At 38.9% G+C, this 16,231-nt stretch overlaps 1 protein-coding gene across 3 annotated transcripts in view; it reads left to right on the top strand.

Moving 5' to 3' along the window:
• SYNJ2 (synaptojanin 2) overlaps positions 1–16,231 on the top strand; it is a 69,821-nt gene that overhangs the window by 15,599 nt on the left and 37,991 nt on the right. For 2 of the 3 annotated variants that reach the window (XM_085297999.1, XM_085298000.1), the window contains exons 3-5: positions 3,773–4,043; positions 6,260–6,485; positions 15,084–15,167. In XM_085297999.1, the coding sequence (XP_085154125.1) occupies positions 3,773–4,043; positions 6,260–6,485; positions 15,084–15,167 (581 nt within the window). The remainder of the gene's footprint in view (positions 1–3,772; positions 4,044–6,259; positions 6,486–15,083; positions 15,168–16,231) is intronic. The other variant, XM_085298002.1, reaches the window with a different exon arrangement.

Consider the following 16,231-nt stretch of genomic DNA (forward strand, 5'->3'; position numbering starts at 1 on the left):
TTTTGTGAGATTTACTAGAGTATAAAAATGAAGCATGGAACAACAACATCTGTCCTGATGATGATTTAATGAAGCAATTTCTACCCCKAAATTTAAGTGCATATAGGTAGAGTTGTAGTTGATACAGCTGTTCTCATATTTAAGTATGCAAGTATTTACAATGGGAAAGGTTATTGTTCATTGGAGTTTACATACCCGAACAGAAATCATATTGACTTTTAAAGTTTAAATTTAGATGTAAATGTATTGAATTTTTACTTCAGTAGATCAGCGATAATAATCAGACTTTCTGTGACTGGCAAATAAATGTTGACTGCCTGAACTGAAAGGAAAGACATAGGAGCAAGACAGCATGAGAGAAGAGGTTTAGGGTTGAAAGAAGAGATTTCCAGACATAAACTGATATTGGCAAAGAACAAAGAAGGGAACATGGGGAAAGCTGTGTTTAATTGTGTGGGGTTTTTTTTATTTGTTTGTTTGTTTGCTTTTGTTTTGTTTTTTTAGCTATTATCTCCACAGCATTGCACTGCTGAGGACCAGCCATAGCTCCCACCTTGTAGAGAAGCATTTCCAAACAGTAGAGAGCACAATGCTTCTGTTTTTGTGTTAGTTCTTGTTGCTTTGAGAACATGCCTGATTGTAGACCTGGATGGCGACACGATTAACAGATGAGTAGCTAACAGTGTCTTGGTAATGTTAGTTTTACTGTGCAAGGTTCTTAAAGGGTATAGAACTGGCAGGAGCCCTACCTCTGCTCAGAATCCTATGGCTACATCTATGTTGTGAATAGAACTGGGATAAGGCACAAACTTCAGCACTGGCAGTAGGATATCATGGTTAGCATGCTCCCTGGCATGGTTTTGGCCCAGACCAGCCAAGAGTTGCAGACACATCAGACTGGGAATCTTCCTAGCCCAGACAGTCTAGGGCTGATTCCCAAGGACACTGTGTAAACATGGCATGGGATGTAGGTGATAATCTGTGAACAGGGCTTGGGGCTGTTCCCAAGGCTCAGAGTCAGAGATCTGTTTTAATTTGGGGCTGCAGTGTCAGAGGGTTTCTGCAGTCTGCCTGCTTATAGTGTATCTTGAGTAACTGGAACAAATTTGAGAGATTAGAGTTGATCTGAAGACCATCTTGACACAGTGTAGTCCATGAAGGGATAGCCAGCTAGTTTATAGCTTAAATCTGTCACCTCTTTTTTATATCCTGGGCAGTATGTGGGCTGTACGCCTTCTGGAAGGCATAACACTGAACTCCTTTGCCAACCTGCTTGTGTTTAAGGGTATTATGAAGAATACAGGAAGGACTTAGTCTGTTCCATAATAATTTGTTACTCCTTTGTGATTCTCTTAAGGAGGATTATTTTGTAGATGCAAGGTGTAACTATGCAAAGGTAGGGAAGAGTATCACAGCTTCAGAAGGCCACCAGTCTCCTGACACTTCTGGGGCATTGCAACAGGTTCTTAGCTGTGATTTCTATTTCTGAGCCCATTAGCTAGTGGTTTGGAGGAACAGAGATGCAGGACTTCTGCCTGTATGAATGTGACTCTTTCTGGGGAGAGTAGCTGATTGGAGAAGGTGGTAAAAAGCCTAGAGTCTCTGCTAAGGGGTAGAAAGCTTCTAAATAAGGCAAAAACAGTTTATAGATTTGATTGACTTTTCTGTCATGCTGTGCTTTATTCCAATTCATAACCTTCATAAACTGAAGAACTGCTTTGTTTAGATCCAGTTGTTTTCCTCTGGTTACAAGCTCCTTGAAGAACAGAACTACAGGTAACAAGGCCGATGCTATTAAATTTTTAGTTCTTTTTAGCTATCTTAATGTTGATTTTGCCCTTTGATCGTCTCTGAGCCCTCCCAGAAAGTTCAAGGTCACTGAAGCCAATGAAAGTATTTGTACTCTTTGTCTCAGCCTCCCAGCCAGAGCTTTCGGGATCAGTCACTGCTGGTTTTCTGGCCCTGAACTGACTTGACTGTGAGGCACATTAACAGTGTTTCTTTACATTGCTTCCAAGTTCCCATGAGTTGAATTTTCTTTGGGCTAATCAATTTTGCATGGCTTCACAAAAGTCACAGAAGCTATGAGCTTTCATGACTGATAAACCCTGAAACCGTTCTAGAGGTTGCAAGGCAGTACTTGCTCAGGTATGAACTATCAAGGTGGTAACTGAAGTAGTGTCCTACTCTTAATCTTTTATAATTATGCTCTATCTTTGCAAAGGAGGAATGAACTGTCAGGCTGTAAGTATTTCTAACCTTCAACTGCAGTACCAGCTAGAAAAATACTGATGCTCTTTGAAACACTCCTGAAGGAGAACATAGCATATCATTGTTACAGAGAGAAATGCTGTGAGTAGAATTTCTTAATAAATACCACCTACACTGGCCTTTATGCAAAACTGAAGTCAGCAGAACAGAACAAATAAGATTTAATCTGCYGTCTTGTCCTGCCATTCCAGCCCCATGTGCCTACGCAAATATTYGGGCCTTGCTGAAAATCACCCCTCAGCCAAGTTTCTTTAGCTGATATGTGATCTAGAAGCAAGGGCCCACTCTGCTCATTTTTCAGAAGCCTTAATTGTTGCACAAGAGTCCATCCCCATTTTTGGACAATATGCTGCCATGGAGGGTTGAGGAGAGGTCCTAGGAACAGTGCCCTGTATTGCTATTTGAGATTGTCTTTGTGCCTTTAGCTAAATAACTTGCTGTTGGCAAGTCAGCTGTGGTTTCTGTTGTGCTGGAGTTATAAATCTTGGCATGTGTCCATCTTTTATTACTAACTGGAGTGAGTAGGATGACATTGTCTCTATTAGAGGAAAACTTAAGTGAGTCAAACAACTAAACTTCCTTTTAGCAAAAACAGTGTTTTGGGAACTCTCGTTCTACTGTTCCTTAGTTATTTTATCATTTCAGAGCAAATGAGTAGAGGTTGAAATCCTACTATRTGCTAATGATTTGATTACAGAGTTATTTTCGAGCTTCAAAGTTTGTCTTTTATTTTTGGGGCTGTGGAGTTCAGCTGCCTCATGATTTTCTGCTTTTCTTTGCAACTGTAAGAGCTAGAATTCTCTTAATGAGGCTTGAGGTTGTTGTACAGTCATGCACACTCTATTTTCTGACACAAACAATAAAGTCTCAGGAACTAGTAATACTGAAACTTTCTGAATGCCTGAACATACCTGGCTTCAGCTGAAGCCCATAATAGGTTTGAATGCTTGTTATCTTTAAAATTCAAAATCAATTGAAAAATTCAGTGAGGAATATACTTACATCTATGATGATTTAAGCATGTTTGCTTTAGCTGAAATGCAATTTCAACCTGAGTAATTTCTGATGAGATAGATATATATCCGTTACTTTGATTTAGCTAAGGACTGTAGTATAAATGACCAGTGTTTATCTTTCACTTGAATCAAATCCAGTGAAAACCGTATGCTCTCCAGGGGAGTGAAACTTTATTTTAAGTAGTGACCCAACACGAAGATCATTGCACTTCACACACTAAATGGGAAATTGAACTCTAACATGGCAAAGGATAGGAAGATACAAATACTGTGGAATATTATGCAATTGCACTCGCATTCTGAATTCCTTTCAGATAGATAATGTACATGAACTTTGGCCATGTGCTTGTGGTTCATTTTTGTTTCTTTTAAAGCAGAGATACTGGCCTCTGCTGGAGACCTGTCAACATTACAGGTGACAGGACTTACTTGAAATAGCATTGCCTGTGTTCACCTGTAACCCTTCTGTAACTATTACCTTCTAGGTAACACTCGGCTGCACTTTCTGGTCCTGGTGACAGGCTGTACGTCGGTTGGAAAAATCCTGGATGCTGAAGTTTACAAAATTACTGCAACAGATTTCTGTCCTCTCCAGGAAGAAACCAAGGAAGAGGAGCGTGTTACTGCCTTGAAGAAAATATTGAACTCTGGGATGTTCTATTTCTCTTGGCCTAATGCAGGCTCAAACTTAGACTTGACTGTCCGGGCTCAGAAGCAGGGTGATAACCACTATGAATCTGGTAACTCATTCTTCTGGTTAGTATTGCACGTTATATCAAAGTCTTCTGTCATCCCCATCTGCATCTTTGTAGTCCAACATCATCAGAGAAAATGAATGTGTGTATTCCAGGTGTGCCWCCTTTATTTTCTTAGCATGTCATTTTACAGCAGAACGCAGGGTCTCAGTGGTGCAAAATCACGGTGTAATTTCATGGTAAAACAGGGTCAAACAATAACTTCTGTTTAATTAAAATTAATCTGTCTGTGAAATGCTGTTCTAATAACTGGAAACTTTGTGTTTTTTTAAAAAAACCACAAGATTTATTCTTCACACTACAAAAAAATTCTTTTTATGTAATGAATAATTTCCCTTTCAGTTCTTTTTAATAACTTGCTTTAAAAGTTAATCTGAGTGTAGTGTAACCTCTACTGAGATTGTTAATAAATCACATCACACTGAAGTATCTTATATTTCTTAAAAGTATATGAATTTAAAGTCAGTAGTTAAGTATTTCAGTAATGTACCTTTTTATTTTGAAAACATTAATTTTAATGTGTTTGCAGCTCAGTGTAAATATGTGTTGATTACAAGGAAACTCCTGTGATACATTTCTCTGTGCTGCTTACCTTTTTCTCCTTATAAAACAAAGTAAAAATATTTCTTGTTGTGGCAAAGTTTGGTTGAGAGGAAAGGAAGACACATAGAAGCAGAGTTTTGTCTCCCCTAGGTAGGTTCACTGTTAAGGTAATTCAGTTTGTTTGCTCTACCAGTTCTGGCAGAATGTTTGAATTCCTGTATCTTCTTCTTTTCCTTTTTAAACACAGGAAACACAGCTGTCCTGGAAATAAATAAGGATTATATAATGCAGGTGGCAGGTAACTGTCAGAGTTATTCCTGGGCATGCTGCTAGAATGCCTCATATATCTTGTGGCCCAAAGTAGGTGAATATTAAAGGCAAAACAGTTCRTAGTAGACAATAAATAAATATGAAAGAAGAATTCATTCTGGATAAATAATATAGTTATATATAACTATATTATATAGTTATATTATTTATCCAGAATGAACTGGGTATGATTTTGACTGATAAGATCTTGTGTTCAAGTAAAAAGAGTGAAATCTAAAACTTGCTTTCAGCTGTGCTAATTATGCCTCCCTCTTAAAGAGCTCTCCAAACATGTCAAGTATGACATGTGGATCCAACAAGCTGTGTTCCARTGATGAAACACCTAAGGTAGAGGTATCTCTTAATAAAGAAACCATATTTTAAACAATTCTAACCTGTACTGTTTCTTTCTTAAATTTCATTTTAAACTTTTCCCCTTAGAGAAATAAGCATTTGAACTTTTCTACTTTCTGCATCAGTTTTGCTGCCTCTGGCTAATTCAACAGTAGCCTATGGAGGGGTTCCACCTTTTTATGTGGTGTGGAACATGGATGAAGGGCTGCAACATACTCTTTTAATTACACATTTACTTAATAACATGTAAAATTAACTTAACATCTATTTCAGAGAAATGCTGTCCTGTACAAAACTGTTCTTCGGATGTTGCCATAGGTATAACTTGTATAGATCTACTCTTGAGCAACGAGGGATCATAAGAGAGATTTTCTTTGCTCTCTTCAGTGACTAAAGGCACATTTTGAAAAGTGAAATTCGAAGAAAATCGGAATAGAAGAGGTTGATGTCACTGTTAATGAGAAATGATAATTTTCTTGGGTTGTTTGTTTTAAAATAGATTGGAAGTTAAAACAGACGTTTCCCCTTAATTTTAGTAGAAGTTTTTGTGATATCACCATTGGTTCACAGGTTCAGTCTGTGCTTGGAGAGTTTTCCTGAAAATAGCGGTGGGTTTTAAAATAGCTTTTAGTCTTGTAGTGTATATTAAGGTCCAGACAGTACTGTTTGAAAAGTAATTAGCTTGACAGTACTGTCATTTAAAAAAGAGACTGTTAAATATAAATGTATTTCTTGAGCTAAAAAAAGGGACATTAGCACCTGACTTTAAAAGGCAGAGGTACAAGGTGTATGGAAAACTGCTTGATGTTAAAATTTATCATGTTCTGTCCACCATAGTAATTTACAATAAATTCCTGCTGATCATTCTGAGTTTGAGATAAAGTTATGGGATCCCTCTTCTGCTGTAGCTTTACATTAATTGCTTAAATTAGTGATCATTGTGGAATGGGAGCTGTTTATGTCTGTCTCATTTTATTAAGTAATATATCTGTACATTGTTGACCCTTGCAGGAACCAGCTGCTGCATGTGCCCTTCAGACACTACCAGGTGGACTGCTCTGACTGGTTGCTGAAAGTGATCTGTGGTGTTGTGGACATTCGCACTGTTTATGCTTCTCACCAGAAGGCGAAAGCCTGCCTTATATCTCGGATCAGTTGTGAGCGAGCTGGTGCCCGGTTTCACATTCGAGGGGTCAATGATGATGGGCATGTGTCTAACTTCGTTGAGACAGAGCAGGTAAGCAAATATATCCAATAGCTTTGAATAATTCAGTCCACTCTAGTTTAATGAGGGTGAAATTTCCAGCAAGAATTAGAGGAGTTCACCAGGTGCTTTTTCCGAGAATATTTAAGATACTAATGCACATGACAGGTCTATTTGTTTTTGCCCATTATGCATTTGTTTGCAATCTGCTGTTTTTATRTATTTCCAGCTTCTCCGTGTGCATGCTTTTCATTAATGCTTTTAATTCTTTTCCTGAATGTGAAAATCATGGCTGTTTGGTATTGTGGTAAAATCATAAACATAGATTTTTAAACTGTTTAGAGTTCTGTGTCTTAATTCATGTATAATGAACATGTGTAACCACAGGGGTCTCAGCTTCATGGAACTTTAGAATTTGCAGTAATAAGGCCCACGTTAAAAGATTGTTTTAAGTCTGTTTCAGAAAAGTCACACTTATTTATACGTTTTGCATATATTTTCAAGTACATTGTTTTCTAAAATTCATCGTTTCCCATGCTATAGAACATTTGAGAAAAATTTCTTTGAAAGCCCTTCCGTAAAGTAATGATCTCTACATTTTATTTCCCTCTTTAATTTGTATTAAGTATCTCTCTTAGTCTATGTTACAAGGTTTACTGGAATGGACTTTAGAATCYGCTGTACTACAGTGGCATAGCTGTTGTAAAAGAATTTTGACTAAGGATTCTGGGGGTGTTTTTTAGCAAAGACTAGAGCTGAGATTTGCTTTTAGTTCTGAAGAAGTCACCTAGAGTCATATGAATTCTTATGATCATAAATATTCAAGTGTAAAGTTACTCCTGTCTGCCTTATTGGATTGAAGCCTTCATTTTTGTACAGTAAGCTTTTCAGCTCTGAAATTAGGGGGATTATTAACTTCCTGCCTCACAGGACTTTTGCAGAGCAGTGAGGACAACGTTTATAGAAGCTAGGTGCTGTAGTGGTTGCTGTATTACCATGAAGAGGAACTCCAATGTATCATACTAGTCTGGAGGAAGCTGCCCAGGAAAGGAACTGTGGCATCTGGAAGTCAAAAGGCTAGAAATTGAAACACAGAGAAGAGCCAGCGTCTTCTCATTAGTTAGCCAAATTCCAGTGCAACTYGTTAGGGAAGAGACTTAGACTTCTAAGAAGTAGATTTACACCAGTAGGAGGTGGTATGACACAGATTTTGTACGTATTTGTAGAAACCTTAATTCCAGCTGATACTGAGAGCATGGGTTAAAGGCATTCAGTAGGCTCCTTTGATTGACATAACCAAAAAAATAACAATGCAGTCAGTTGTTTTTGTTACACGTCATTTAACTTACTACCTTGAAAATGAATTAAAATCAGTGGACCCTGAAGAATCTGAAATCTTCTGTGCCAGCTGAAATGAGTGCTTTCTTATTCAAGTGTAACCGCCCTTTCCTTTTTGAATAGAAATAGAAATTGCTAGCAGTCAAAACCACCATATTTAGTGTGCAGAAATGGATATCTCTATAAGCAGAATAGATAAATTCACAATAAATAGTTTTCAGCAAAGGATAAGAATCTGTTCCTAAGACTCAGTTGTTTTGAGTATTTTCAGGGCAGGTCTACAAAACTGTGCATGTAGTGTAGAGTGTGCTTTTATATGTATGTGTGTGTGTATGTGTTTCTGTGTATATACACACACATGCTGTGCAGTGCACGTACAATGAGGTGGATTGTTTAGGTGATGCTCATAAGGGGAGGGTGGTGAGACCTTTCTATGTAACAGCTGAGTGTGGTGCAGAGACACTTAAGCTATCTGAGTCATTAGGTCATTATGTATTCCAGAAGAAATATAGCTCCATCACTGCAGCACTGCAACTAGGTAGTTTGCTTCTGCAAAGGAGAGCATCCTGCTTCAAGTGTCCATATGTTAGCACCAGTRTTTTCTCATGGCATTGTGTGAGTAGCAGGTCGCTTGGTGCTGTCTTCTTTGTTATCCCATAGCATATTGTAGGAATGCCTTCAGGCATCTGTTTGTCCCAAATTCAGTAAGGTTTGGGCACTTAAAAAAAAATCCCTTAAGATGTTTTCTTGATGGTACAGCTTCACCTGGTTCTGCCAATGACACATGCAGAGATATCTGAAGACTTGACAGTGCTACACTGCTCAGCTTATTTCACACCCAGAAGGCCTGGAGAGTCACAGACAGATACTCCCCAGTCTACTTGTTGAGTTTGATACTGTAGGCATGCTTGAAGCATGTGCAAATGTCACACATGACCTTCCACCTCATGGTCAAAATCTCACCTGGAATGGGAATGGCTTTTTGCTTGTGTCCCTTCTTTTCCTGGTTTGACTGCATTTCTAGTAGGCTGTCCTGGCAGCTTTCTGCCTAATTTTCCGGCATCTTCAAATTCTCTTTGCTGGATACCAAACTCTTCCCTGCAGTACTTGAGTGTATATTGTCAGCTTGTGAATTCTCTGCTGATGATAATTTTCTCTTCAGACTCTGTTCCAGAGCAACTACAAGTCAAGTCCTGCAACACCCAAATCTTTGTAGGAAATCTTACAGTGCATTGGGAGATACAGATAGATCTACTCACCAAAGAAATGGAATTTTCCCGTAGTACTTGGGAACAGAAGGGGCATGTGCCACTTTGAGTAATAACTTGGTACAGTCTGCTGTTTTAGTTGAGTGCCTTCTCCCTGGCAGAGTATGTTACTTACAACTTGAAGAATGTTCTCTTGCTGAAATGCAAAGGAAAGAAAATGTTGAAAAAGGTAGTCAGATTTTTTCAGATCAGCCTCAGATTTGTGGCACTATAGTTAGCATTTGTATAACTGTAGGAAATACTTTTGCTGCCCTGCTCACTGCTTGAGCCAGAAAGTAGCTCATTGTATTTAATTATATTCTTGGAGTACATCGTGTTGTAAATGATTAGCATGAAAAATAAGATGGCTTTTGCATCACATGAGAAAAGCTGGGTGTTGGCCCCTGGTGAATGGCAAAGCAGTAGTGGGTTGCTAATGCTGCCAGTAGCTGGGGCTGGGGCAGGTTCTTTGCAGGAGCTGCTGCGCTTTGTTCCTTGCAGCCACGGGCCACTGTCAAGTGGGAGGACTAAAGGCTTTTGAGTGTTTTGCAACTGGGAAAGCAGAAGAGCAGGAGTGAAATGGTTATACAGTGAAAAGCTCAAGTAGAGTGAAAATTATAATAAGGATTTGCAGTTTTAAAGAGTAGTGTGGTGTTTGGTTTTGTTTTTAAAGAAGAAAATGAAGTTGCTGTTGCTAGTGGTGATAAACAGTAGTTTTACCAAACTGAATGTAATGTCTTAAGAAAGCAAAGTTGGACTAACTGCTGGGATGCCAGAGATTCAGTTCAAACTGGCATCCGCTTACCATTAGGAAGTAAAAGTCCTAGAATAAACTCTCTCCTGCTTTCATAGTAGACTACTGACTAATCGCCTGTGAGGTAATATCTTGGCCAAATAACATTTTGTTTCCATTTGCTGTAGCCTGTATGGTATAATGGCATGCTGGCTGTGTGCTTTCATGGATAAATAACACCCTAGGATTCTGAAAAGGCAGGACTTCCCCCCCCCCCTTCATAATGAATTACTCCTAACACTTTTCTGCTTTTTAGAAGAGGAAGAAACAATTAGTCTTATCTCCAGGCAGCTCTTTTATGCATAGATGGTATTCTTTTGTCTCCTACTGAGTTAGCCTTGTGGCATTTTAGCTCCGCAATGAGTCATTTTTTGTGGGCTTACTTAACTGCTGTGACTCACTGCGTTTGAGAAGAAGAGGGAAAAAGTTGAATTTCTCACTTCACTTTTGCTTTTCAAAATAAAACTACTAAATAATCTTTTGGATGTTTGATCATTTGGTTTGCATCTTCACTAAGAAAAAAGAAAAAATGGTAGGAAAGATTTAAGCAAAAACAAGATATGAAGAGGAAAAAAAGAGAGCTTCTTTGAAAAAAAAAACCTCTAAAATATATACTTGTAGGTTTGCTGCCAGTATTTTGTACTGGGAGGGCAGCCCTTCCTGCTTGCAAGGTTGCAGATAATCCTCAAGTAAAGTTTTAAAATCAGTCTGTTTCTGCTGGCAGCTTAAATGATGTATTCTTGCCTTGTTCACATCTGTTTGAGAGCTCTCCACTGAGAATACAGTTTGCTTTGTCAGCAGTTTTTCTTTTCCTTCCACCTTCCTTCCTCCCCTAGCAGTCTCCTAAAGTTGAGTGTCTATCACATTCTTTTCATTCTTTCTCCTGATAATGATGAGAAGCAAGCATACTCTCCTCACTTAATGTATGCGGCTGTCACTGTTTTCATTTCAGCTTCTTCCCCAGTTATTCTCCAAAGAGTGGTGGTATACAGTCCTGTGTGACTTACAGGGAACAACTCTAATTTGCCAAAGATAGATGAATGATTTCCATTATTTCCTCTTTGCAGAACTTTTCGGTGAGGCATCTAAAATGGAAGCCTTTATGGGGAATTAAAAGGAAATGCTGTGAATTTGGAGTAATCTTCACTTCCTCTAGTTTGTGTTGGACACTGATTAAGAAAAGTAATCCGTGTTTTGCRGTAACTCCTAGACCATGTTGAATGGCTCTCTAGGAGAGGAATGGATGCAATCATGTGGTTAGTTTATTTTCTGGATCAAGATCTTAGTATGTCCCCAGGCATGGCAAAGGATTATTTTGGTAAATGTAACCTTTGATCCTGTGCTCTGAGTTGAAGGAGCTCGCAGAATGGGATGTTTAGGCCATCTGCTCTCCATGCTCTTTGTGGGCGGTGTGGCAAAGCAGGGGATCCCAGAACAAGCTGTTTAAGTGTCTGTCTCATCATGGACTGTATGGCAGTGGCCCTTGAGTCTGTGATAAATTCTACTGTTTGAAGTTGTGACAGGATAATTATTTCCTTCTAACAGAGCTAGGCAATAGAGATTAGTGAATAAATCATTCTGAGAATGAATGAGAGGAGCACACTGGGATTTACTTTTAGGTGCAGTTTGGCACTTGTTGCTTTGAGGCCAGCATTAGGATACTAGCTGGATGACAGAGATGTTTGTTTCATGCTCAAAGCTGGAGAGGGCTGCTTCTGCATGAAACACAAGCTTTGGCTGTGCTATCAGGAAGATCCATGGATCAAAGACATAAGGTCTGACACTATGGATCAGAAAAGAAAGGGTGAGAAACTTGAACTGTCAGCACTATCACCCTCAATCCTCAAACTGGTGAAAGACACCACCAAAAGAGTCTGAGGCAGCAGGAAACAGAATGGGATGCATGGTAACTTCTAAAATGAGAGGTCAGAGGACAAACAATCTGTTATCATGGCTAGGAGGTCTTCTACATGTGTTGAAGTATCCTATTGCTGTTACGGTGTCTGAGAGGGAACTGCAGGAAATGAGTCTGAAGGTCCATCCAGCTTTGTGGACTGTATTGCTCTATGGGTCAGACCCTTTGAGGTAGATGAAGAAGTATTTCTTAAGCATTTTGAGGATTTGGTGGGAATGAAGCAACGTCTCTGCTGAATCCCAGAGTTTTGCACAATTGTAATGTTTCAACAAATAGATACAACCTGTTTAGGAAGGACTGACTGGCAAAAACTCCGACTCATTGCAGAAACTTTTTCCAACTCACTGGCTGCTTTGAAGAAAATAGTTTTGGATTCTTCTGGGTCCCAAGAATGAGGTGAGAGTATTGTGAAAGACTACAGAACTACTCTAGAGAACTGGATAATGAGCCCTGTAAGTAAAAGGAGACAAAAAATGTGCTAATGTGGAGAACTTTCTTATGAGTGACCTATACTGAAGAGGCCATCCTCCTGGAAACCTTCTCTGAGTTTCTAAATGTTACATGATATGTATAAAAACATCAATTTCTCTAAAATGTTATTTCATTATAGGAGAGTTCTGTATCAGACCTCATTATGACAGTGGAAGAGGAATTGATCATAACAAAAAATAAGCGTTTGCTTTGATTCGGGCATCCTAATTAGATTACAAGAATGATCTGCAAATAGTTTTAATGTTTTTTAAATTCAGTTCTCCAAATGGGCAACTTGATAGAGCATCAAATAGTTAAAAGAGGTAWCAGGTGAAAAATAGTGAACAGAAAATATGAATGATAATAGGGACAAACAACTGTCAACTCTGACAGTGTTGAATCACTAAATAAATGGAAATATGAGCATCTGTTAATGCAGAAGGGCAGAAATGGTCAGTCTTTTTCTTCTATATTTGGCATAAAGAAAACAATATATGTATTCATGGGCTAAACCTGTGATGAAGTGTTTTCTATGTATACCATAGCTCAGGAAGTTGTTAAACTGCAGGTATTAAAATGAGAATTAATGTCTGTTTAAATCAATAGGTCTAGAGAATTTGCTACTAAGGATTTTAAAAGAGCTGGCCAAAGAGACGCTTGAACTATCAACCTTTCAGTTAGTTAGAGAAAATGGGAAGTTCCAGAACATTGTAAGAAACCTGATGCATTGACGTATTCGGTAAGAGAACTGATTCTCTGCAGGAAGCTAAGTGGCCAGATTGTATTTGATATGTGATGTTGGACAAATCTGATTTCTCAGTGTAGAAGCTTTGTCTGTAATTCTCATGATTAAGCATTAATATTTAATTTCAACAATCTCATTTATCACTGAGGTGATTATTCTTCTTAAATTTTGAAGTGAGCCAATTCTGACTTATCTTTGCTCAGATTCAAGACCAGATTTGTGTTTAGTATGAGTCACGATAATCCTGGGGCTCTCAGTGGAGCTGCACAGATTTGCTGTCCCTTTGAATCGGCTCCTCTGGCTTGGTGACTGTGTGAAAAGATGATTCAGTGTGTTGAAGTCACTGACTCATCATGTGACAACCTGCCTCAGTGAGGATATGATAAAGAGGAAGATGAAGGTCCTTCTCTCTTCTCTTTTATTCCAACGGTATGACAAGCTCTTCTGAGGAGAGAAACGCAAGGAAAGGTGCACCATTGTGTTGCCGTGGTAACTAACTCCTGCACTCAAGTACGGCTGTATTTTGAAAAACCTTCTTGAAGAGCATGTTCTGTATCCATGTTTCTCTAACTGAGAGGTAGACCTTGCTAGGAAGCTTCTCCAAGCAACAACTTAACATGAAACACCTGCCCTCTCTTCCACGAGTTGCACTGGGAGGAGATGTAACATAGAAGGGATCTTAATTAATTGATGTGAGGCCACAAACATTGCAAAGTGCAATTTTGCAGCACCTCTGGGCTAACCGCCATTTTAGCCCAGTAGCCACTGACTTTCTTTGTGTCCATACTAAAGCCACTTAAACCTTTCATTCTTAATGAAACAGGGATAATTGTGAGTGGCCTCCAGAAATGTTACAGGAATTAATTTAATGAAATTGGTGACGGAATAGTTAAATGCCTGCTTCTTTGGTGTAGGTATACTTCTRTTCACATACGTAGCTCTAAAAATCTTATGTTGTTGGTAACTGTAAAGATGAGAGGCCAAGGTTCAGATAAATGAAGACGTTTCTCCTGAGCCATCCAAGCAGTATGTCTAGCGACAAATGCAGAAGTACAAACCACACTAAAGTTGTGTGATCACCTGTTTTGGTATTATTTTCTATTTTGAGGACTACAGGCCAGCTGGCAATTGCTGGATGGTGTGGTTAAAGAAGCTACCTAGATGACCTGTATGGATACTGTTCCTTCTCAGGGCTGCCAAAGACTCATTGTGAAGCATGAGATAACAGTGATGTGTATCATATAGCGCACATGGAAAACAGCCATATTCCACTGCTAAGTATAGGCCAGGGGAGTGAGCCTGGCTTTGCACAGTGGCTCTGTGTCTGAAGATAGTACCTTTTGTGTCATGTTCACACAGAGTGCGGCGCTTTGCTCAGGGACTGGTGGAGGGCAAAAGCAGAGGGGGAAATGAGCTTTCGTTCTTCATGTAGCTTTGACTCCAGATCAGTTTGTTAACAACTTTCGTAACAACAAATGTGAAGGGAGGTCTTGAGGTCTGGTTAGGGAATGAAGCGGAGAGTTTGGAGCCTCACTGTGAAGCTCTTGGAAAGGAAATAGGTCATGTACTGTTCACTGTATCTCAGAATGGGAGTGGCAAAGCTGCTGATTTCACTGAGATTTATTTGGATGCTCTGACAAGGCACAACACGCAGTGATACAAGAAATAGTAAATAAAGCAAGAGGTAAGCTTATCCCACACCTGACATTACCCATCATCAGTCACAAGGAGCAATGACATTTTGCCCAGTAAAATTTTATGAGAGAGACAGAGGGAGAGTAAATGGCTCGTCTTCTTGAGTCTCTCCATGAGTAGATCAAATCCATCTTCATTGTGGATGAAAGATTCCTTTTATCTTACCAGTGCTGGTGGTTTAAATTCTCTTATTTCTGGTGAGTAGTGAACTGAATCTGCTGTGAGGGCATGAAAGCGAATATGCTATGCTTTGTTTCGCTGCTTGTGAGTCTATGGAAAAATGACTGAGCAGTAAGGAGATACACTGAGTTTCTCTGTTTACTTTTTTCATCCATTGAGTTCAGTGTCTGAAACTGTCATCTGATCGAGAAGTTGCGGAGTTGCATGCCTGACTGGAGAACTCTTTCCCTTTATTTTACTGTTTCAGACAATTTACTTGGATGATGACATTTCTTCCTTTGTGCAGATCCGAGGCTCTGTTCCGCTGTTTTGGGAGCAACCAGGGCTTCAGGTAAACAAACAAACAAAAAAGCCTACCTTGCTTGTCAATCTTGCTACTTATAATTTAGAAGCTTCATAAAATTAAATATTTTTTTTGAATGAACTGCTGACCTCCTTCTATGAAACTACTGAGCTCTTTTATTTCAGGATTGTTTTGTATGACATTTTGCATGTTAAAAAAGTCATGCATCAAAAACTGGCAAATGGCTATATTTACTGAAGTTTAGCATTTTCATGTGTTCATGTACTGCTGCAGGAAAAGTCTTTGTGTGGATCTCTGTGCTAATGTTTAAAGTGAGACTTACAGCAATGTCTTTATAACATCTTTTATTTAACTTAGAACAACCTTTTCTTCTGCAATGCTAAGTTGACTTGATGTCCTTCAAACAAAATACAATGTCCAGATAGTGTGTCTGCTAGATTTCAGTAAAAAAAAGGGAACATGATAGTACTCTAATCTGATCTGCAAAGCAGAAATGAAGGGTTTCATCAGGAGATTATTATGTCAAGCCCACCAGGTTACTTATGATCTGTGAATTACAGTATATATATTGTTACAAATGTGAATCTAGTACTCTTCACATTCTCTGAACAGAAGGATAAGTAACTGGAATGAATATGCAGACATGTGCATAGAATAGAAGACATGTAGTGTAAATGTATTTCATATTCATTAAAGATTATGTGTTGTTTTATCATTAAATCTAGCATCGAAGTACCATTCAGAAATACTGGATTTAATGTAAAAGGAAGATGACCTCTGTTAGCATCATCCAGAACAGTAGTTTCTTGTTGTAAAGCTGATCTGGCCATATGAACTGCACACTTCCTACCCATTCTTCATGTTTTCAAAGGACGGTTCTGATACTTTTTAGTTTGTGTGAATAATGAAAGACAAAATAAGTCAGGACACACAGTCCATGGAACTGTCATAACTGCAGCCTTTTTTGCCAAGTGAAGGGCAGGAAAAAGGCTAGGCATGCAACGTATTCATGTGATGCTGTGTGGAATATTTGCTAGAGGAAGTTGGCTAGTGGACATGATTTATTTGGTATAAAAAGATGTGTAGGTATC

The sequence above is a fragment of the Rhea americana genome, unplaced genomic scaffold (assembly GCF_003343005.1).
Source record: "Rhea americana isolate MKP2758 unplaced genomic scaffold, rheAme1 scaffold_134, whole genome shotgun sequence".
Taxonomy (NCBI): Eukaryota; Metazoa; Chordata; class Aves; order Rheiformes; family Rheidae; genus Rhea; species Rhea americana.